This window comes from Bos indicus x Bos taurus, chromosome 26 (assembly GCF_003369695.1).
Source record: "Bos indicus x Bos taurus breed Angus x Brahman F1 hybrid chromosome 26, Bos_hybrid_MaternalHap_v2.0, whole genome shotgun sequence".
Classification (NCBI taxonomy): Eukaryota; Metazoa; Chordata; class Mammalia; order Artiodactyla; family Bovidae; genus Bos; species Bos indicus x Bos taurus.
In genome coordinates, this window is record NC_040101.1 from 33,044,885 (window position 1) to 33,068,680 (window position 23,796).

At 46.9% G+C, this 23,796-nt stretch overlaps 1 protein-coding gene across 1 annotated transcript in view; it reads left to right on the forward strand.

The window, feature by feature from the left end:
• The window catches only part of SLIT1 (slit guidance ligand 1), a 174,788-nt gene that overhangs the window by 11,425 nt on the left and 139,567 nt on the right, over positions 1 to 23,796 (forward strand). Inside the window, exons 2-4 of the mRNA XM_027528881.1 lie at positions 8,801 to 8,872; positions 11,067 to 11,138; positions 17,617 to 17,688. Coding sequence (XP_027384682.1) covers positions 8,801 to 8,872; positions 11,067 to 11,138; positions 17,617 to 17,688 — 216 coding nt within the window. The remainder of the gene's footprint in view (positions 1 to 8,800; positions 8,873 to 11,066; positions 11,139 to 17,616; positions 17,689 to 23,796) is intronic.

The following is a 23,796-nucleotide window of genomic DNA, read 5'->3' on the forward strand; positions in this document are numbered from 1 at the left end:
GAGATGTGTTCGTTTTTGTTTTGAACTTATTTATTTTTTTGGTTGTGTTGGGTCTTCATTGCTGGGTGCAGGCTTTCTCTAGCTGTGGCGAGTGGGGATCCCTCTTCATTGTGGTGTGTGAGCTTCTCTTGTTGCGGAGCACTGGCTCTAGGCCCACGGGCTTCAGCTGTTGCAGCTCTTGGGCTCAGTGGTTGTGGCACACAGGCTTAGTTATTCCACTGCATGTGGAATCTTTCTGGATCAGACTTTGAACCTGTGTCTCTTGCACTGGCGTCGGATTCTTATCTGTGCCATAAGGGAAATCCTGTATTTAATTTTTAAATTTGACAATCCATCTTGATAAAGCCTGGCTTTATTCATTCATTCATCAGACATTCATTTAGCACCTACAAAACCTCTGTCAGGGCTCAGCCCTAGGGCGTAAAGGGGCCAAGATTGATTTTTGCTTGCATGTGTTTACTGGCTGGAGCCAAGTTGCAAGCTGGCATGGGGAGGGGTGTCCAGCTGAGGGGCTGGGGAATGCCGGCAGTTGGTGTTGCAGGTGAAGGTCAGGGTCAGGGAGTTAGCTGGTGGGTACCCTCTCAGGGGCCTGGGGTGGGCAATGAGTGGAGAGGGGGCTTGCAGGTGCTGGACATGGAGGCTTGGTGGCTGGAAGTGGGGCCTGGCTCTAGGGTTGTGGTTTCGGGGCAGGCCACAGACCTGAGAATGGCATTGGCAAGAAGAAAATTGGACCTCAATAGTGAAGGGACTGGGGTGCACTTTGGGCCTCAGAACAGAATACACCATGGAGTTGGGATTAGTTGCTGAGCCCTGATCACCTCCCACCCATTAGGGCAGCTACTATAAAAAACCAGAAAATGACAAGTGGCAGCGAGGATGTGGAGAAATTGGAGCCCTTTTGAGTTGTTTTTCGGAATGTAAAACAGGGCAATTGCTGTGGATAACAGTATGATGATTCCTAAGAAGTTAAACAAAGAATTACCATACAATCCAGCAAGTTCATGTCTGGGTATATACCCAAAAGAATTGAGAGCAGGATCTCAAAGATATTTGTACACCCTTGTTCATAGCTGGATTATTCACAATAGGGTGGAAGCAACCCAAGTATCCACTGATGGATGAATAGATAAACAAAACATGTAGACATGCAATGGAATATTATTCAGCCTTAAAAAGGAAGGAAATTCTGACATATGCTATGCCATGGATGAACCCTGAGGACATTGTGAAATAAGCCAGGTCTCCTTATCTGAGAGGACCCAGAGTAGTCAAATTCTCAGACAAAAGTGGTTGTCAGGAGCAGGGAGTTCGTGTTTAACAGGTGTACAGTTTCAGTTTCACTGAATGAAAAAGTTCTGGAGGTCTGTCGTACAACAGTGCAAATGTACTTAACATTACTGAACTGTGCACTTAAAAATGGTTAAATGACAAATCTTGGTATATGTATTTTATAGCAATTAAAGTTTAAAAAAAAAACCCCAAAACCCGGACCCTGGAGTCAGACATTCTAGGGTTCAAAGTCTTATGTTCTCAACCTACTTACCAGCTGGCTGATCTTGAGCCGTTACTTAAATGCTTTATGTCACAGCCAGGTGCTATTATGAGGCTTAAATGAGCCCCATGCTTGTGACAGCATAGATATCGCTAGTCCTCAAGCCAAGGAAACAAGATGGGAGTCCAGGAGTCTGGGCAGACCAGGATGTGTAGCAGATCAGCTCCGGTGCAGGGCCCCTGACTTCTCATCTTTGGGGTTTCTTGATTCGTTACATGGTGGAGAGCGGCCTCAGTCCTGGAGTTAGCGCCAGGCCCATGGGCTCCACTGAGGGGGTGGAGGAGCCTCTGGGTCATGATCCACTGAGGCTTGAGGACTATGGGGAAGGCTGGGAGCTGATGGGAGTACATGCCAGGCCTCAGCTGCGATGTGTGGGCAGCAGCCAGGCTCCTTGGGCAGGATTGTTCTTCCGGCTTCTACTTAGTGAACACCTACTGTGTGCCAGGCACCCTCACAGGTGACGGCTTACAGATGTGGCCTCTGCCTCTCATAGCCTGTCAGGGGAGGCTGGCCGTTACCAAAAGACCTCGTATTAAACACACGTCTAGATCTGGAGGAGGAGCTAAGTGAGTGTCTTTGACATTTGAGTTGAGGCCTGTAGGACATGAGGGCTGAGCTAGCTGTGGGTGTTGGTGGGGAGAAGGAGAGCAAAGGCCCTGAGACAGAAGAGCTGGTTGTTGAAAGTGGAGGGGCAGGGCGGCTGAAGCCAGGGGGCTGGTATGTTTCTAACAAGTGGACTGAGGAAAAATCAGCCTTTTAACCTGTGGGCTATGGAACGGTTGTTGGTGAAACAGCAGTGTTCTCTGTGTGTAAAGCTTTCCTTGGTGGATGCCCATTTGGGGACAGTATTTCATAATTAGTGTCAGTTTTCTTTTTCTTTTTTTTTTTTTTTGAGTCAAGGAGTTGAGAAACGTGGAAAACCCACCCAACCCAATGCTATTTGGAATATGTCAGTTTTAATGCAAATTTATTCTTGGATTCAAGAAATACTTACTGAGACATCTCTCAGGTATTGGGTGCATGTACTGTGTTAGGCCCTGGAGATACAATAAGGAGGAAAAACTGACCTCCTGTGTCCTCAGGGAGCTTATACCCTCCTGGCAGGGGGGTAGAGACATCAGTCAAGGAACCCCCCAGATCCATGTAAAATTGCCCCTGATGGGGGCTGCAGAGCAGAGGGAGTGCCCTGTGGGCATGTGTGGAGAGCCTGGACCAATTGGGAGGATTTAGTTAGTCAATGAGGAAGGAGGGAGTGTGTAGGCAGAGGGAATGGCAAATTCAAAGGCCCTGCCATCCAAGGGCACCAATCGGAATACGGAACATGGGGGCAGCCACATGGGAGTTTGAAGTCCATGTTAAGGAGATTTTGTCTTGATTCCAAGAGCAATGGGGGTTCATTGAAGGGCTTAAGTGGGGAGTGACATGATCAGATTTGCATCTTGAAAAGGTCACTCTGGCTGTGGCCTGGAGAACAGATTGGAAGGGAGCCAGAGGGAATGAGGGGAGCCTGCTTGTGTGACCCTGGGCGCTCCTTGCAGCCCATCCACCCGCAGGTGGGGGTGGGGGGCCCCTCCGCTGCTGTGGGGGCAGCAGCTGGGCAGGGAAGTTCTTCCTTCCCTGGGTTCTCCCATTTGACTATACAGACACTCAGGGCTATGGATTTGGCCAGGGTAGGATTTCAAAGGAACTAAGGAATACAGTCCCCCAGCCTCGAGGCTTGTCTCATTCACAGAGTGTGTGTGTTCAGTTTTTGGAGACCTGGCAGGAAGGGAACTTAGAGGGCGCTGAGCCTCCTCATCACCACTGTAGATTTTGGCCCTTGATGGGGTAACCAGCGCCAGGAGTGGCGGTCCTCACCTCCACCCCCCATCCCCGGCGCCGTGAGAAATGCTTGTGAAGTTCGAGGAGCCCCCAGAATACCCCAACAGGGGCCCAGGGTGTTTACTCGTGCAGCTTTAGGAAATCCAAGGGTTTCTTTTGGTTTATCACAAACACCCAGACGCTGGGGATCAGATTCTTGTTTCCTGAGAGGATTCAAGAAATCCTGGTGTATTTTTGTTTTTTCCTTGGTAATTTTGCTTTAGAGGATTTTCTCCAAAATCTTTTACCACCGAGGTTTTCCTTTCAGGTTGAGACCACACAGGAACAGAATCAGGGCCATTTGCCATGGGAATCAGGGCCATTTGCCACTGGAGTGTCTTTCCTCCTGGTGAGAAGGATCGGGGAGGAGGATGGATGCAGACTCAACTTTTGGAAGAGGGAAGACCGTCTCGGCATCTGCAGCATCTGAGGGTCTGCAGGGCAGGAGCAGCTGGCTCTTCCCTGCTCAGCGTGGTCCAGCTAGGCCAGCACCAGCCTTCTAGTGGGGCTATGGTCCTTGTGGGAAACAAAACAGCACCAACAGTAGTAGTAAGAGTAATCACATCAGGCAATATTGATGTAGAGAGCATTTATGTTTGCCAGGCACTGCTCTTGGTGCTTTAGACGTAGTCAAGTCATTCATTTAAACCTCACCACATCTCTAAGAGGTGGGTGTTATCATTGTCTTCATTTTACAAATGGGGAACCTGAGGCACAGAGAAGTTGAACTTTGTGCCCAGGGTCACACAGCTAGAGATGGTAGAGCAGGAATTTGAAGCTGGATAATCTGGCTTTGAAGCCCGAGCTCTTAGCCACCTGACAGTGTGGCTTGGGTAGAGCCCATGGCCTTATCACAGGGCTCCAGGATGTCCTATCTAAGCTGTTCTCAGCTCTGTCCAAGGCACGGTTGCTCAAGGTCAGGGGTGGGATACACAAAATCCAGCAACGCAAGACCTTGTGATAAAGGGGAAAGAGCTGGACGTGCAGTGGCCTGGGTGTGGTTTGGTCCCAACCCCACTGCTTATGAGTTGCGTGGCACGGGGGAAATTTCGTCACCAATTTCTGCCTCAGTTTCCTTATCAACATGATTCATCTCGTAGGCTACTCTGTGTGGTGAGATGAAATGAAGTATGCTTAGAGGTGGCTCAGAGCCTGCACACAGAGGTGCCCAGTAGAGAGAAGTGCTGGATGTGGGCTCTGGTGGCAGGAACCTTGGGGAGCCCAGGGTAGCTCTGCGTCCTAACTTCTTCCTGAGAAGCGAGGCTGGGAATTGCCCTCAGAGAGGGCCCACCCCATTTGGCTACTCTGGATGCAGAGGTCTGAAGGTCACAGTAGTTACTCCGTTTTTTCCCAGGCGGCTTGCCGGGGAGGGGTCTCCATGGCAACAGTCAAGACCACCTGTTATAGGAATCAGGCACTGGCGAAAAATGACCTCCTTGCCTCATTCCAGCAGCCTGTGCGGAGGGTTCCAGGGGAAGTGGCCTTGCCAGGTTGAAAACTCGATCCTGGTGGGCCGCCTGGTTGTGGGGAGAGAATGGGGACAGTGGAGGCCATTCTGTCAGGCTAAGTGGCCGTTATAACTTCTTAAGCTGCAGCCCGGGACCTGGAGCCCAATGAGAGCTGCGCCTGCCTCACAGGCTGTCTTCTTGAGGGCTCTCCCTTGAGAAGAGGCTCTCGGTTTAACTCTGGGTTAGAGAGCAAGGCTGATGGGGGAGGCCAGGAGGGGGTGGGCGGACCTCTGTCGACATTCTTGCCTGGAAGCCGCCAGCAGGGCCTCCAGAGAGAAGGGCTGCGTTTGCTCTGCTGTCTGCACCATTGTCCTCCTCTGTCTGCCTGTCCCAGGTCTTTTCTGGAGTGGAGAAGGGGTGCAGGAAGTGAGGAGGAGAGGTTGGAGTCCATTGATGGCTGAGGAACGCACCCCAGAGTCTGCTCAGTGGAGCCTGGTGGCAAAGGCGAGGAGAGAGGCAGATAAATAAGAGCATCATCACCAGTCCCCTTCGACCCTCCTCCGCAGTCTGCCTGCATATGGGAGTTCCATCCTCAGGGATTCTAAGCTCCATTTGGGTTCTGCCTTGTTCAGACACGTCTTAACATCTGTCTTTGCTTCATTTTGCTGTCTGTGAATTGAATAATTATTGTAGTCAATTGCTTGATGAACCATGGTTGCCATGAGAAGGAATGAGTGAATGACTGTAAAATTCAACAGATTTCTCATGACCTTTGGCTGAGTAATTCCGTTTCCAGGAACATATTCCTCCCAAATGCCCACTGAACTTTATGTGGTATCATTTATTATTGAACAATATCAAAACAGTCCATGTGTTCCAGTAACAAGGAATCAGGGCATGCCCCTTTACTTGATATATCCAATGAAGGGGATCTTTCATTTTGATCAAAATCATAAGTGAAGATTGAGCAGGGGATGACATTGTAGAAGATGTGTATACCATTTACGTCTCACTGTTGTATCTTTAGAACCTTGCAAAATGCTTTGCGAATAGCAAGTCTTCAAAAAATATTTGTCAAATTATCTCCACAATATAAAACTTGTATCCAAAGGCTTGAGAGAAAATATTCCAGAATATTAACAGGGGGTTCTTTCTGGGTGATGAGCTTATGTATGATTTGAATTTTTTCTTTATTCTTCAGGAAATTGAAAAAATTCAATAAAGTACACATATTGCTCTTATTTTTCAGTGCCATAACTTGCCTATTTTGTTGGCTTAAAAAATATAGATCTCTTAAAAATTCAAACAAAATAGAAAAAAGAAATGTGGCAAATCGCCCCCAGCAAACTCATTCTGTGCATCGACCTCTACTTATAGCCTGTGAGTTTTTACATAAGGGGGCTCAGGGCATGCAAGCTGTATTGAAACCCTTTTCCCAAGTGCTGCATCAAGGAGTCTTCCCTGGTCAACACAAAGGAATCTCTACCATTTTCAATGGCTGCATGGCATTCAGTTTCACAGAGGCACTGAAACTTAACGAAGTGCTGCTCTGTCGCCCTCCACTTAAATTTCATATTTTTGTGCTTATAATCAATGCTAACGTAACTTTATAATCAACAACCTTGAGGTTTGGGGTTCAGGGATGAAAGTTTCAACAGGACAGCCCAAAGGAGGGGACCAGGTTTCAGGACTTCAAGAAGACATTCTCATTGTTTGAAGCAGGGTCATGTTACAGAAGGAGCAGCAAAGAGAGGCTCAGAGGTGGCTGTTTCAGGGGAGAGTGTTTAGTTCAACAAAAAGAGTCCTTTACTTTCAAAAGAACCTGTCTTGAGTGGAGAAGGCATCCCTAGCATTTACAGCAGGAAGGGCTCTGTTACCTTGGACAGGCCTCAAGCCCCTTAGAGAGATCCTGTTAGAAAAGAGGTAAGGAGCAGGGAACAAGTTTTTCCAGCTGCTCTGAAGGATCAGGAGCCAGGCTCAGGGGAAGGGCAGAGACAGTGATGGGTTGAATGAATTACCAGCTTGTCAACCTGGGGAGAGACCCTGGCCTGGTGGGAGGAAGAAGGCTGGGCTCCAGGATCCGATGACCACGGGTTGGGATCCCTGCTCTTTCATCACCGGATGTGACCTCGTGAAGGTGCTGCACCTGAGACTCTCTTCTCATCTGTAAGACACAGTAACTGCCTTTCAGCGTCTTGTGAGGGTGCACACAAAGCCCAGCTCCTAGAGTGTGTGGAAACCAATATCACCTTGTTTTTGGTGGAAGCAACTCTAGAACATCACACTTCCAAAACACTTTTAGGAAAGGGAACTTGGTGTTTTTCAAAGTAGCTTGGACTTGGCTTGGGACAGTGGCTACAGCTGGAACCTTTGACCAAAGTTGGTAAATGAGGAGACTGGGCTGCAGGGAACTCTGTGTGTGTGTGTGTGTGTGTGTGTGTGTGTGTGTGTGTGTTTGCCTGTGTTGGGGTGGGTGCTGTTGGGTTGTTGTTAAGTGTGTCGGGGACCATGATGATGGTGAGAAAGAGGAGGAGGCCGTGTGACTGGGAGCACAGGGCTGCACAGGAAGACAGGTCAGGTGTGAAGGTGACAGCTGGGTTTGGAGCTGGGCCTGAGTGAGAGGCCACTGTGTGTGGCTCCATGGACAAACTCTCTTAGGAGTGGAGTGCCTGATCCCTGGAGTGGCCTCCCTTTCCCAGGCTGGACCGGGTTCCCATGAAGAGGAATGGCCTGCAGAGGCTGAGTGAGCTTTCCTGGGAGGCTGGGTGAAAGGGGGAAGGAGGTGAGGCCAGTCGGCCTCTGGGGTGGGGTCCATGTCCAGGGTGCCCAGGGCGTGACTGGGAGGGCCGAGGGAGGAGCATGGCCTTGGGAGGGAGGAAGAGCTGGAGGCCAGGACGGTGTGAGGGGAGGAGCCACTGAAGTCGTGGGATCGGGGCTCCCTGCCTGGGCCTTGTCCTCCTGTCCCCTCTGCAGGACTGGTCTCAAGCAGCTCCTGTCTGGAGCCACGCTGGCTCCCTGTCTGTCCTCTGCTTGCTTTCTTAGGCCCGCTTCAATCAGAATCCACGTTCCCCCAATCCTGCTTCCCATGTCTCCCAACCTTCAGTGTCTCCTCCCCTGATAGCCACACGTTCAGGATTTTCTCCTTCCCTGGAACGTTCGCTCCATCTCTCTTGCAGTGGCTCTGCCTTGTCTTTGGGGCCTCAGCTTGAGTCCCACTTTCTCAGCTCCTTTAGTGTCACGGCCCTCTCTGCTGTCTCCCGCTCTGACTATGGATGACTCGTGGGAGCCATGGCGGCCAGGTGATGGCAGTGGTACCCCCAAAGGGGCGCTTTCCACATGTGGGCCATGCTTTTTACTTGTTTATGCCTTATTTTAATCCTGTGAGATAAACAGTTATTATCCCCAGTTTACAGATGAGGAAACTGAGGCTCAGTGGTGATTCTGCCTGAAGAGCCTCTCTAACTAATTTCCAAGTTCTTTCCTGTGTGAATGTCTTGTCTTTTCAATGAGACTGAGCTATTTCAAGGCAAAAGCCATGATTTGGTGTTCTGGAGCACTCCCAGTAGTGAGCCTGGGCCCTAAGTGTTCCTGTTGGTTGAACATCTGCTGCAAAGAGGTCTTAGTTTATTTTTAAACATTTTTTATTTATTTTTTTTTATTTTTTGGCTGCACTACTCAGCATGAGGGACCTTAGTTCCCTGACCAGGGATTGAACCCATGCCCCCAGCAGTGGAAATGCAGACTCCTAGCCACTAGACCACCAGGGAAGCCCCCCAGCTTGCTAGGACAACATAGACTTGGGGTCCTGGAGCTTGGCTGGAAGCACCCAGTCTCATTGGTGAGATGACTGAGCCACGTGGAGAGGCAGCCTGGAGCTGAGCGCCGGCCTGAGGCCCACCACGGGCAGCTCACCATCTCCCTCTCTCCTCTCCTCCACCAGGGAACTCAATGGCAACAACATCACTCGGATCCACAAGAACGACTTCGCGGGACTCAAGCAGCTGCGGGTGCTGTGAGTATGAGATGCCGCCCCTTGTAACCTTTTTCCTGCCCTCTCCGCTCAGTAGTGGTCTCATGGTAGAGCCCTGACTGTGGATCCTAGGGCTGTAGGCCAGCGGGGCCCCTACCCTGCGTAGTCAGTCTTGGGGTGACGTGAGCAATAGGTCGAGGTGCTGCTAAGTCCTGACCCACAGTGGCCACTGCCTCACAATAACTGAGAAAACTGGGTGTGGAGCGGGTACCAGTGGCCCCTGCCTGGCAGAGCCTGGGCAGATGGATCTGCCTTGTCCATTGGCTGGCTGCTGGGGTGAGGGAAGACCAGGTCTGCTCAAGCTGCCATAGCAAAAGGCCACAGACTGGGTGGTTAAACAACAAAAATTAATTTTCTCACAGTTCTGGGGGCTAGAAGTCTAAGGCCAGGATGCCATCGGGGTTGGTTTGGGGAGGCCTCTGCTCCTGGCCACCTTCTTGCTGTGTCCTCAAGTGGCCTTTCCTATGTGTGTGCACAGGGATATCCCTGTGTCTCTTCTTATGAAGATACCAGTCCTGTCAGACTAGGGCCCCACCCTTAAGACTGCATTTAGCCTTAATTCTGAACCTGAAGGCCTTACCTCTAAACAGAATCCCAAGAACTTTCGTGTATGAATTCTGGGGAGGAGAATGGCCTGATGCAGTCTATAACAGTCTCCACAGCTCTTTTGAACTTGTGCCGCAGAAGGACTTCCCAGCGAGGCCACAGACCCCTTGATTTGAGGAGGAGGTTATGGGGGGCAGTTGAGGACGGAGGTTACCCCTTCAGGTGCCTGGCAGTGGCAGACATTGGAGGTGGCAGGTATGGCTTTGTTGGGCTTGGCCACCAGCCAGCAAAGGAGTTACCCATGGCACCTGCCTTGTCAGGCCGGGCAGGGGTGAGGAGTGAGGGGAAGGGGTGGATCCCCTCACGTCTCCTGCTCTGAATGTCTCAGCCTACAAACTCAGGTGTGCAGGGAAGAACTGCAGTTCTCTATTTTCTCTACTTCAACTCAGTTTCTACTTTGAGCCAGTTTCAACACCCCACCTGGCTGGCAAGGAAATTCATTATGGTCCTAGGGTCCCTCATTCCTTACTCCCTGGGTAATTCAGGGGTCCTGGGCCCTAGCTCTTTCAGAGCGATTGACTTTGTGGCTCGGAAGATCCTTGGAGGAGCTGATGAGCCTGTGGTTGATCCTCTCTGGGATCATAGCTGTCCATCACTGTGGAAGGGGTTTCTGATTCTCCAGAACCCCTGACTCTGACCCCTTCCCAGGTTCCAGGAAACTCCTCTGAGTCTGGGGAAGCCCCCTTTCCATCTTGGTGTTACCCCACCCCACCCCACCCGATCCCCAGACTCCAGCGTAACCTCCTCAACAGCCCAGGTGTTTGGACACAAAGCAGAGGAAGATAAGAGTTCAGTAGCAGTTTCTGCCCCCTGCCCTGCCCCAAACCTCATCTGAGGCCCTTGTGGGACCCCATAAGCCACCTGCTTGAGGGGAAGGAGGGGAAAACATGGGAGAAAGACATACTCAATGAGCTCAGAAATTACTGTGCAGCAAGTGATCTGCTGGTGAAAAATGCTGCCCTGTCAGCCAGATGCTCTGGGTTTCAGGGAGCGTTGGCGGTGAGGAGGGGCAGAGTTCCCCCGAGCCAGGTGGTTCAGTTGGCAGCAGATGTGGCCAGGCAGAGTGGGGGCGCTGGCAGAGGGGGTGTCGTCTGCCAACTGCAGAGTGTGTTTGTTGCATGTGTGGGCTGTGCCCAGTTGGCACAAGCTCCCTTCCCCCCACTACTGGTTGGTTCCCCTGCTCTGCCCCATGGATGTGTGCCCTCTGGGAGAAGGAGAAGGGCGTGTGCACCAGGAGTGCAGAGCTAGCCCCTGCTGTCTGGACGCCGGCTTCCCCGAGCTTGCCTTTGGAGCAATGGCCTAATGCTCTGTTCCCCATGGCCTTCTGCCATGCTAACAGCTTCAGAGGGTCAGTACTGGTCAGGGCTGGAAGCACAAATTGCTGTCGGGGCTGAGTGTGCTGAGGAGCCAGTGTTGGAAATTTGCGAAGCTGGGAAGAAGTGTTAACTCAGGTCAGGGCTCGGGAGTGTGTAGTCTCGGGCACTGCTCCTGTTTCACTCCCTCGTGCCAGCTGTTTCTAGGAGTCCTTGTCCACTATCCTGGAGCTGTCCTTGTCTCTTTGCTTCCCCAGGCAGCTGATGGAGAACCAGATTGGAGTGGTGGAACGGGGGGCTTTTGATGACATGAAGGAGCTGGAGCGGCTGTGAGTATCCATGGGTGCTGGCTCAGGAAGGCGGTGGGGGCTGGCAGAGGGGACTGAAGCAAGTTGAGCCTTCTGGGAGGAGCCACTGCTGCACACCCAGCCTGCTTCCTGCCTGCAGGGGGCTAGGGGCAGCGGCAGCGTGGAAGGGGTTGCAGCGTCATCATGAGATGATGGCAAAGACAAGCTGGAGAGGTCCCCACCCCACATTCTAAGCACAGCAATCTCTGCTGTTTTTCCCTGAAAATACATTATGGCAAAAAATCCACACAGTGCAGAGGAAGCGAAATTCCTTCCTATAATCTTATACCCAAGATGTAACCAGTCATTGATTTGTGTGGCTTTAAAGGAAGGACTGGTGCCCAAGGGACCAACTGCAGGGATGTCCCAGGAGCAGTGTCTGGGGTGCTTGGGGCTACAGCACAGAATTGAAGGTGGTATTCTCTGATTTGCATCCTTTGTTCCTTTGGGGACTTTTGAGTTTGAAAATAGTTCTTGATCAATTTTTGCATTTCAGATTGGCAATAATGAGAAAAAAAAGGAATGTGGTATGGGTGAGGTGGGGTTGGCCACTGGCCTCGTTTTTCTGCTTTGGTTTGGCTGCAGGTGTCAAGAGTTCATGCCTTTTGAATCAGAAAGTCCATTTTATTTTAAGGAAATAATCAGAAACAGAACTGAAAATATGTATATCAGGGTATTCACTGCACATTAGTTAAATATAATAAAAGTTGGAAACAGCCATTCTGGTGGAGATGTAAGGTATAAAACCACATTTTTGAAGAACTGTTAAGGCCATAGGAATGTGTCCACACTTAATATAATGTTAAGTGGGAAAGGGAGGAAGTGACTTTTGTTTAAATGAAATCAACTTGTATGTGTGCAGAATACAAGAGGAAGAAAACAATTGAGATTGTTAGCTCTCATTACTTTGAGTGGTGGAATAACAGCTAACTTTAATTTTATTCTTTGTGCTTTCTTTTTTTGTGGATTTTTTCCCCCCAGTGAGTTTATGATGATAATTATAGCTTTTATCGATTGCCTTACTCTATGCCAGGCACCAAGATAAATACTTTGTCCTCCAATATTTCATTTAATCCTTAAAACAACACTGTGGTCAGCGGTGTCATTCAGATGAGAAGCGGAGGTGCACAAAAGTTAAGGCACTTGCCTTATTAAATGATTATTAAGTGATTAAATGCAGAAGAGGGGATTAGAATCCAGATCATTTTGCTGCCAAAGCCTGAGCGCTTAATGGCTGTAATCTAACACCTCACTTTCCTCTTTTACTTCAAAGAAAATTAGGTATTAAGTAAATGGAAAGAAGATGATTGTCTCATTGCTTTCCTGTAGCCTGGAGAAAAACCAAGCTGAACTTTTTCTTATCCGGGTCTAAAACTGAGCCATAAGGAACCCAGAGCTACAACAGATATTTCGTCCCATGTTTATTTTCTTTCCAAGGCTCAGAGCAAAAGACATGCTCACGACCTCTCTGTGGGGTGATTTGGTCCTTACGCATTTCAGCTCTGGCTCCGGGGCTGCCATGGCCTGCGGGAAGAGAAGAGGTGGGCAGGAATGTAGCCAGGACTGGTGGCCCTCGCCACACCTGCTGCTGACACCCAAGCGTGGGCGGGATCCTCTTTTTTGAGTCATGACATGTAGCTGGAGACTTTTGTCCCTTCTCTCCTTTTCCTATTCTTTTTTCCTGGGTGAGTCACCAGCAGCTGCATGGCAGACTGTTCCTGTGGTATGTGACAGCTCTGTCCCCGGGGAGTCCAGTGCCGGCTGTGGATGGCCCACACCCTCTCCTCTGACTTGTTGGAGACCAGTGGTGGATCAGTTAATCATAAAAGCTGGATAAAGTAGGGAGTCATAGAAACTATCCATTTGATGTGAAAACTTATGTGCATTTGCTGACCTGGCTCCGTGTTTTTTTTCTTTCTTTCAATTTTTGCCAATGTCTTACTTTTTAGGTTCTTTAAGGCAGAGTGAGATTTTTAGAGGGCCCTTGGAAGCAATCTGGCTGGGAAATTGTGCATTTCTTTTATGACCTCCCCCTGCCACCCCCCAGTCTTTTACCCAACAACTCTTTAATTAGCATCTTTCATTATAGTGATTCTTTCCAAGGCAGCCAACCAGCTTTTCTAGAGATGACTCTCTTTTCACACTAGTGTTTCATTCATCAATGTAATCATTATTCATTTATATAATTATAAGTATCTCTGGCATAAGCAGGTTTGGGAACAGACATGATTGGTTCTTTTAAGTAGTTACAGACTTGAGCCCAGAAGCAGACGCAGGTGGTACTGCCGGCCGTGAGGATGGTGGGTCACTGGGCTTGGTTGTTTGATGTTGAAGGGGGCAGAGCACTCAGTCACTCCGAGTGGGCTGAGGGGGAGGAGCACGTGTAATGTGGAGTGGGAGCCACGGAAACTTCTCCCACTCGGTGGTGACTTGGGGGAGTCATTCACATCCCACTCCCCTCAGCTATCAAAGAGACAGCTCAGCCAGGCCTACAAACATATCTTCAGAACCTGAGAGCCCAGCCACGTGGTGAGATGACGATGGTCAAACTTTCTCCGGGGTCATTTCGGGGAGGAGATGGGAGGTTATGTGCATGCTTTGTACTCAAAAGAGAGAAAGTCAGCTTTCCCTTCTGCCTCCCCTCCGATGCTGAGGTACTGCCTACAGTGCATTTATCCCAGTGCCTGGCACGAATGAGGCCAGTCGGGGCCTTACTACCCCTGCCATTTTTCTTAGCTTTCTGCAGGTCACTCCACATGCTGGGTCTCTCCTTTGGTGTCCTTTGATTTTCCACTTTAGCAGTTGAATGTCTTTTCCTTTTAAGTGTTTTTCAGAAACTGAAGCCAGGGAAATGAGAAAGTCTTAGGGGAAAACAAAACAAAACCCAGTGATTACCATGCAGTGTAAATATAGGATTAATTTATTGGATGAGCTTAAGGAAATTGGAGCGATCTGGTATCTACTCCTGTTGCTTTAAGGATTACATTGGTGGTCCTTTATTCCCCCCAAGGCAATGATGTGTTTCCCGAGGAGCCTGACCTTTAAAGTAAACTTCTTCCAGCTGGTCTAAGATTGTAACTCTAACTGTCCTGTGTTGGAAAATGGTACCTTTCTCACATGTCAGATGAAAGGTGACCTCCTAGGAGGTAACCACAGACCAACGAGACTCAGCTCGTCAAATTATATTTCCTCCTCCCTCCCAGCAGAAGAAAGCTTTTGCCCAGTTACTTTATCATCCTCTAGAGCTGTTAAAGGAGATGGTTGTGGGAAATTCAAAATATATGGTAGACTAGGGGCTCCCTGGTGGCTCAGTGCTAAAGAATCCACCTGCCAATGCAGGAGATGCAGGAGACTCTGGTTTGATCCCTGGGTCAGGAAGATCCCCTGGAAGAGGGAATGTCAACCCATTCCAGTATTCTTGCCTGGAAAATCCCATGGACAGAGGACCCTGGTGGGCTACAGTCCGTGGGGTTGAAGAGTCAGACATGACTGAGCACCCACACACAGTAGACTGCAGTGCTTCTCAGCCTTGATGTGCACTCAGAGCCCTTGGGGATCTGGTTGAGATGCAGAGCCCGAATCAACAGGTCTGGGGTAGCCTGGGACACGCCTCTCTCACCAGCTTCCTAGGTGATGCTCCTGCAAGGTGGTCCACAGACATGGTGTGAGTGCCAAGGTTTTGTACTTTGTAAGTGTCATTCCCCCCACCTCCCACAGGCCCTGCTGTTGGGTAGGAATCCTGCACTCCAGTGTCAGAGAATTGGTTACCGAAGGTGTCAAGATGAGTCAGGTTAAACTTCACTGCCTTCCTCAGACAAGTCTGAATTTTTTCTGCATTGTCTGTAAGGCCACATTCCAGAACCAAACTTCTTACTCCTGCCTATGTCTATAGTACTAAATAATCTTCCAGCTATAGAAGAATTAGAAATGATGGACATACTAAAAGTAACATAATTAAAAATAGATTTGTCATTCTCTATTGTCTGGCATGGAAAAGAAAGCGAAAGTGTGAAAGTGTTAGTCACTCAGTTGTGTCTAACTCGTCTCTTTGCGACCCCATGGACTATAGCCAGCCAGGCTCCTCTGTCCATGGAGTTCTCCAGGAATACTTGAGTGGGTAGCTGCTTCATTCTCCAAGGGATCTTCCTGACCAAGGAATCGAACCCGGGTCTCCTGTTTTGCAGGCAGATTCTTTTTTTTTTTTAATTAATTTATTTATTTTAATTGGAGACTAATTACTTTACAATACTGTAGTGGTTTTTGCCATACATTGACATGAATCAGCCATGGGTTTATATGTGTTCCCCATCCTGAACCCCCCCTCCCACCTCCCTCCCTATCCTATCCCTCAGGGTCATCCCAGTGCACCAGCCCTGAGCACCCTGTCTCATGTATTGAACCTGGACTGGTGATCTTTTTCACATGAATCAGCCATGGGTTTATATGTGTTCCCCATCCTGAACCCCCCCTCCCACCTCCTATCCCTCAGGGTCATCCCAGTGCACCAGCCCTGAGCACCCTGTCTCATGTATTGAACCTGGACTGGTGATCTTTTTCACATATGATAATAAACATGTTTCAATCCTATTCTCTCAAATCATCCCACCCTTGCCTTCTCCCACAGAGTCCAAAAGACTGTTCTATACATCTGTGTCTCTTTTGCTGTCTCTCATATAGGGTCATTGTTACCATCTTTCTAAATTCCATATATATGCATTAATATACTGTATTGGTGTTTTTCTTTCTGACTTACTTCACTCTGTATAATAGGCTTCAGTTTCATCCACTTCATTAGAACTGATTCAAATGCATTCTTTTTAATGGCTGAGTAATACTCCATTGTATATATGTACCACAGATTTCTTATCCATTTGTTTGCCGATGGATATCTAGGTTGCTTTCATGTCCTGGATATTATAAACAGTGCTGTGATGAACATTGGGGTACGCGTGTCTCTTTCAATTCTGGTTTCCTCAGTGTGTACGCCCAGGAGTGGGATTGCTGCATCGTATGGCAGTTCTATTTCCAGTTTTTAAAGGAATCTCCACACTGTTCTCCATAGTGGCTGTACTAGTTTGCATTCCCACCAACAGTGTAAGAGGGTTCCCTTTTCTCCACACCCTCTCCAGCATTTATTGCTTGTAGACTTTTGGATACCAGCCATTCTGACTGGCATGAAATGGTACCTCATTGTGGTTTTGATTTGCGTTTTTCTGATAATGAGTGATGTTGAGTATCTTTTCATATGTTTGTTAGCCATCTGTATGTCTTCTTTGGAGAAATGTCTGTTTAGTTCTTTGGACCATTTTTTGATTGGGTCGTTTAGTTTTCTGGAATTGAGCTGCAGGAGTTGCTTGTATATTTTTGAGGTTAATTCTTTGTCAGTTGCTTCATTTGCTATTATTTTCTCCCATTCTGAAGGCTGTCTTTTCACCTTGCTTATAGTTTCCTTCGTTGTGCAAAAGCTTTTAAATTTAATTAGGTCCCATATTTTTTTTTTTTTTCTTATTTCCATTACTCTAGAAGGTGGGTCATAGAGGATCCTGCTGTGATTTATGTCAGAGAGTGTTTTGCCTATGTTTTCCTCTAGGAGTTTTATAGTTTCTGATCTTACGTTTAGATCTTTAATCCATTTTGAGTTTATTTTTGTGTATGGTGTTAGAAAGTGTTCTAGTTTCATTCTTTTACAAGTGGTTGACCAATTTTCCCAGTACCACTTGTTAAAGAGTTGTCTTTTCTCCATTGTATATTCTTGTGCAGGCAGATTCTTTACAGTCTGAGCCACCAGGGAAGCCTGTCTGGCATGGAAAGACATCTGCAAATTGTTGAGTAAGAAAAATTCAGGTGGCTTAATGCTTTCTCTTCTCCTATTTGAGGCTTTACAAAAATATTAAGCATGCATTTTCATAAATAATTTAAAAATCTATAATGATATTTTCAATTTGAAAAAAATACCTAAAGCAATAAAACTGTTGAATCATCCTTGGGCCAAATGTGAATGAAAGCAATAAAGAATCAGAACCCTGTGGTCAGTCCTATCCCATTAGGGTATATCTCACATTTCAAGAGTAGTCAGGTATCCAGTTCACAAACAGATAACATTTGAATCAGTCCCTGATACAGGGACTTAGAAATCTAAAGTGAAGATAATGATGGGCATGGATGGAATAATGGAAGGAAAGATGCTCTTTTTACTGACTGCACAGGACATGTCAGGTCCTCCACTGAGGGGCTTTCAGACGTTCTATTCTTATCCTCCCCAATGTTGGATGGTGAATTTCCCACTTTACAGATGAAGAAACTGAGGCTCAGAGAAGGTGACTCCCTGGGGTTACACAGTGACACATTAGGATTTGAACGCTGGGCCCTCTGACTCTGAATCCTGTGCTTTTTGAAAAGTCGTTTGGGTTTCCTGGACAGCTTGGCCACTTCCAACCTCTCCTCTCTTCTCTTTTTTTAGACGACTCAACCGGAACCTGTTGCACACGTTACCAGAGCTGCTGTTCCAGAATAACCAGGCTCTGTCGAGGCTGTGAGTGACGCTCCATGGATGAAAGCTCTCTCTGTGGTCTTATCCCGTGCCCTGTTGGGGGTGGGGGAGCAGTGTGTGGTCAGTGGAGCCTGGACATTCCCATGACCGTGACCCCCACACTCCTCACCTGGCAGGCATCATCCGGGTGATCTAAGGCAATCTTTCTGCAGTGCTTTTAGGGACATTTCTCTGTGGCAAGCACTAGATAGAATTGGTAGTCTGTCCAGTTCTGTGTGCTGCCCCTGGCAGTGTGGTGTGGTGATGTTCTTGGGGTGGGCATACTTGCCAGTCGTGATGCCAGACTTTATAGAGAGGACAGTTCTCATGCATCTCTTGCTGCCTTTGATAACCTGCCTTGGGTGGAAGGTTTATTCATTCAAATAAGCCCTTCTTGGATCTATTTTCAACTCAGAGTAATGAGGTCTGCCAGCTTGTTAAAAGCATGAAGTCATGCTTTTATTTGTTGTAAATGTGTTTCTTTCAAGTTTAAAATGTAGTGGCCAATTCTGTGGCTCCATGATTTACCAGATATGTCTGTAATTGTTCTCCTGTACAATTGTGGGATCTTGGGTTGGACAGGACCTTAGAGATTACCTAAGGAATCTCTTCTGCAGCCTCTTAGTGTATGTATAGTCTTTTAATCTTTGCTTGGCTACTTCCAGTGGGGAGTTCATCACCTCCTTGGGCAGCCAATTCCATTGTTGGACACATCTGTGTATTAGAAACATTTTCTTAACTTTGAACGCTAAATAGGTTTTTAATAATTTTTGATTTTTCTAGCTTTGCTTTCTGTAAGTACCTAGAACAATCAAGGACAGTACTTTTGTTCAATTTTGAGGAGTTTTCAGGTTTTTTAATTTTGAGTTGGGAGGTTTAGTTATCATTAACAAACCTGAAAAACCATTGGTTTGGACCTTCTGTGTGCCCAGCAGAGCACTGTGTGAGATACTGGGCTGCTGGTTCTTCCCTGAAGAAGCTTATAGGACCCCATGTAGGTGGTGGTGCATGTAAGTCTGGAGATGCAATGGGTAAGACAAGGGGTGGAGGCTGGGTGGGGTCGGCACCATGGGGCTGCAGAGTGCTGAGAGGTGTGCCTGTGGAGCCTGGAGCTTGATCTCTCTTCTCTGATTAAATATGGCTAGTTCTTTCCACCTCTGTCCTGATTGCCGCTCCTTGGTAAGCCCGGTGGTCTGAAGGCAGCCACAGAATTTCTCATGGATCCTGCTTTCGAGGTTTTGTTTTAGGGTGGAGCTCTAACTTTCAGTTCTGTCCCTTTCAGTTCTGTCTCTCTGGTCACTTTCTGTTTCCTTCTTCTGACCTGGAGGTCTCTCCACAGAGGTGGAGACGATCTCTCAGTGAGAATCTCTTCTGCTGGCCTTTGCCACCCTTGGGCTTGAGCTAGGCCTTCTCTGTCAGCCCCCCTATAACTGGTAGGCTGGCCCTTTGGTGCCAGGCACATCCAGGGTGGTTTGACTTTTCTTTCCTTGATGGCTGAAGGCACAAGATCCTTCCCAGCAGCCTAGGCACCCCCTTAGCCTGGGGGCCAGCTCTTGCACACAAGGTCCATGCTGCTACTGGTCCCTGGTGGGCAGCTGGCCTTGTCCTGACTGAGCCCCAGCAGCTCTCGTTTTCTCTTGTTCTGTCCTTTCTCCAAGCTGCCTCTTATGGGAGTTATCACAACTTTCAGTTTAATTCAGTCGCTCAGTCGAGTCCGACTCTTTGCAACCCCATGAATTACAGCACGCTAGACCTCCCTGTCATCACCAAACTCCCGGAGTTTACCCAAACTCATGTCCATCGAGTTGGTGATGCCATCCAGCCATCTCATCTTCTATCGTCCCCTTCTCCTCCTACCCCAATCCCTCCCAGCATCAGAGTCTTTTCCAATGAATCAACTCTTTGCATGAGGTGGCCAAAGTATTGGAGTTTCAGCTTCAACATCAGTTGTTCCAATGAACACCCAGGACTGATCTCCTTTAGGATGGACTGGTTGGACCTCCTTGCAGTCCAAGGGACTCTCAAGAGTCTTCTCCAACACCACAGTTCAAAAGCATCAATTCTTCGGCACTCAGCTTTCTTCACAGTCCAACTCTCACATCCACACATGACCACTGGAAAAACCATAGCCTTGATTAGATGGACCTTTGTTGGCAAAGTAATGTCTCTGCTTTTCAATATGCTATCTAGGTTGCTCATAACTTTCCTTCCAAGGAGTAAGCGTCTTTTAATTTCATGGCTGCAATCACCATCTGCAATGATTTTGGAACCCCAAAAAATAAAGTCTGACACTGTTTCCACTGTTTCCCCATCTATTTCCCATGAAGTGATGGGACCAGATGCCATGATCTTCGTTTTCTGAATGTTGAGCTTTAAGCCAACTTTTTCACTCTCCTCTTTAACTTTCATCAAGAGGATTTTTAGTTCCTCTTAACTTTCTGCCATAAAGGTGATGTCATCTGCATATCTGAGGTTATTGATATTTCTCCTGGCAATCTTGATTCCAGCTTGTGCTTCTTCCAGTCCAGCGTTTCTCATGATGTACTCTGCATATTAAGTTAAATAAGCAGGGTGACAATATACAGCCTTGATGTACTCCTTTTCCTGTTTGGAACCAGTCTGTTGTTCCGTGTCCAGTTCTAACTGTTGCTTCTTGACCTGCATACAGGTTTCTCAAGAGGCAGGTCAGGTAGTCTGGTATTCCCATCTCTTTCAGAATTTTCCAGTTTATTGTGATCCACACAGTCAAAGGCTTTGGCATAGTCAATAAAGCAGAAATAGATGTTTTCCTGGAACTCTCTTGCTTTTTCAATGATCCAGTGGATGTTGGCAATTTGATCTCTGGTTCCTCTGCCTTTTGTAAAACCAGCTTGAACATCTGGAAGTTCATGGTTCACGTATTGCTGAAGCCTGGCTTGGAGAATTTTGAGCATTACTTTACTAGCGTGTGAGATGAGTGCAATTGTGCGATAGTTTGAGCATTCTTTGGCATTGCCTTTCTTTGGGATTGGAATGAAAACTGACCTTTTCCAGTCCTGTGGCCACTGCTGAGTTTTCCAAATTTGCTGGCATATTGAGTGTAGCGCTTTCACAGAATCATCTTTTAGGATTTGAAATAGCTCAACTGGAATTCCATCACCTCCACTAGCTTTGTTCGTAGTGATGCTTCCTAAGGCCCACTTGACTTCATATTCCAAGATGTCTGGCTCTAGGTCAGTGATCACACCATCGTGATTATCTGGGTCATGAAGATCTTTTTTGTACAGTTCTTCTGTGTATTCTTGCCACCTCTTCTTAATATCTTCTGCTTCTGTTAACTCTCTGCAAAAATTCATCCTGAACATCTTTTCTCCTGGTCTCCTTCTGTGCTTTTCTTTTCCCTTCTCTTAAGCCCTCTTAGCCCTTTGCACATTGGCCCCTACTCTCCCAGCATTATTCACCTGCTTTGACTTTCTTCCCTTCGGTCACGTGGATGCCCTTCACCATCTAGGGTTTGGAGCAAGTCCCTTGTTGCTGTTAAGTTCTGGACACTGCTTTGATCCTCCGTCATTTATTTTATTTTTAAAAACTTTTAAATTTATTTTTAAATTTCAGCTTTGCTAAGGTATAATTAACAAAATTGAAATTACTTAAAGTGTGTCCTGTGATAATTTGATATACACATGCATGATGAAAGGGTCCCCTGCTTCCATCTAGTTCTTTAACGTATCCATTATCTCACATATTATTGAAGGGATTCAAGTTTTACTTTTTTGGTAAATTCCAATTATGTTAGGACTGTGTTTCAACAATAGTCATCATGTCATACATTAGATTGTACTCTGTTACCAGCCTCTCTCTATTTGTCCATCCCACAGCCTCTGGCAACCACTTTTCTACTCTGCTTCTATGAATTTGACTTTTTTTTTAGATTCCTCATGTAAGTGATAGCAGGCTTCCCTGGTGGCTCAGATGGCAGAGAATCTGCCTAGGAGACCCAGGTTCAATCCCTAGGTTGGGAAGATCCCCTGGAGAAGGAAATGGCACTCCAGTATTCTTGCCTGGGAAATCCCATGAACATAGAAGCCTGGTGGGCTACAGTCTGTGGGGTCGCAAAGACTCAGACACGACTGAGCAACTTATACACACACACATAAGTGATACCATGCAGTATTTGTCTTCGGCTTATTTCACTTAGCATAATCCCCTGGGGGCCACCCATGCTGTCACAAATGGAAGGGTTTCCTTCTTTCTCATGGCTGAATTATATTCTACTGTATATGTGGTTACTGTATATGTTGATCCATCTATCTATCTAGTCCCTAACTAAGCCAGTCCTTATGCAGAGCACTGTTGGCCTGGATGAAGGGAGACTATTTTCTCTAGCTCTCCTCTTCTTTTTAACCATTGAAAAATTGAAGTATAGTCAATTTACAATGTTACTTTCTACTGTATAGCCAAGTTATACCCATATATATATGTATATATATACATTCTTTTTCATAATGGTTTATCATAGGATGTTTAATATAGAAGGTCCTTGTTGTTTATTTTTATATAGTAGTGTGTATATGTTAATTCCAAACCCCTAATTTATATCTCCTCCTGCCCCCTGCTATCCTTTTTAGTAATTAATCATAAGTTTGTTTTCTATGTCTGTGAGTCTGTTTTGTAAATAAGTTCATTTATATAATTTTCTTTGGATTTCACATATAAATGATATTATAGCATATTTGTCTTTCTCTTTCTGACTTACTTCACCTAATATGATAATCTCTGGGTCCATCCATGTTGCTGCAAAAGGCATTATTTCATTTCTTTTTTTAATAAGTGAGTAGTATTCTGTTGTATATCCTGGTGGCTCAGATGGTAAAGACTCTGCCTGCAATACAGGAGACCTGAGTTCTTCCCGGGTCAGGAAGATTCCCTGGAGAAGGAAATGGCAACCCACTCCAGTGTTCTTGCCTAGAAAATCCCGTGGACAGAGAAGCCTGGCAGGCTACAGTCCATGGGGTCACAAAGAATCAGACTGAGCGACTAACACTAACTAACTATATATACACATCTTTATCCATTCATCTACTCATGGGCATTTTAGGTTGCTTCCATGTCTTGGCTATTGTATATACTGCTGCTATGAACATTGGGGTATATGTATCTTTTTGAATTAGAGTTTGCTCTGGATATATGCCCAGGGATTGCTGGATCATATGGTAACACTATTTTTAGTATGTTTTTTTAAGGAACCTCCATACTCTTCTCCATAGTGACTATACCAATTTACATTCCCACCAACAGGGTAGGAGGAGGGTTCCTTTTTCTCCACGTCCTCTCCAGCATTTATTATTTATAGACTCTTTAATGATGGCCATTCTAACTGTGTGAAGTGATACCGCACTGTAGTTTTGATTTGCATTTCTCTGATAATTAGCAATATTGAACATCTTTTCATGTGCCTGTTGGCCATCTGGATATCTTCTTTGGAAAAAAGTCTATTTAGGGCTTCTGCTCATTTTTTGATTGGACTTTTTTTTTTATATTAAGCTGGATGAACTGTTTGTATACCTTGGAAATTAATCTCTTTCAGTAGCATCATTTGCAAATATTTTCTCCCAGTCTGTAGACTGTCATTTTGTTTCCTCTTGATATTTCTTAAGCCCACCTGTGAGTACAGGTGTTCAGGCTGATGTGACTTTGGGGAGGACTGCTGTGCAGCACTCCCCATGTAGATCAGCCTAGAGCTTAAATTCATGACCAGGGACAGTACTTCCTGATGCCTCTCCAGTTCAGGTCATCTCAAAACGGGTACATGCTGAGAAGAAATGATTAAACAAGACTTTTTATTGATCTGGATGTTTATCCCTGGTGTTAGGACCCTGTATTTTTTCCTCTGGTGATGGTTATAGGGAAGGATGCAGGAGCAAGTGCCTAAAGACTTACTTGCTAATATTCTTTTCTATCCTTCTCATCCCCAATCCACTGACTTGAGCATCTGGCATTCCAAACATCTCTGTTTACTCTCCCAGTGGTCTGGCTGAGGAGCATTTGGGCATTCCTGCTTCCAGAAACAGGACCTGCAGGCTGGTGGGGTGGGCTGGGGTGGGCTGGGGTATGGTAAGGGCATCAGCAGCA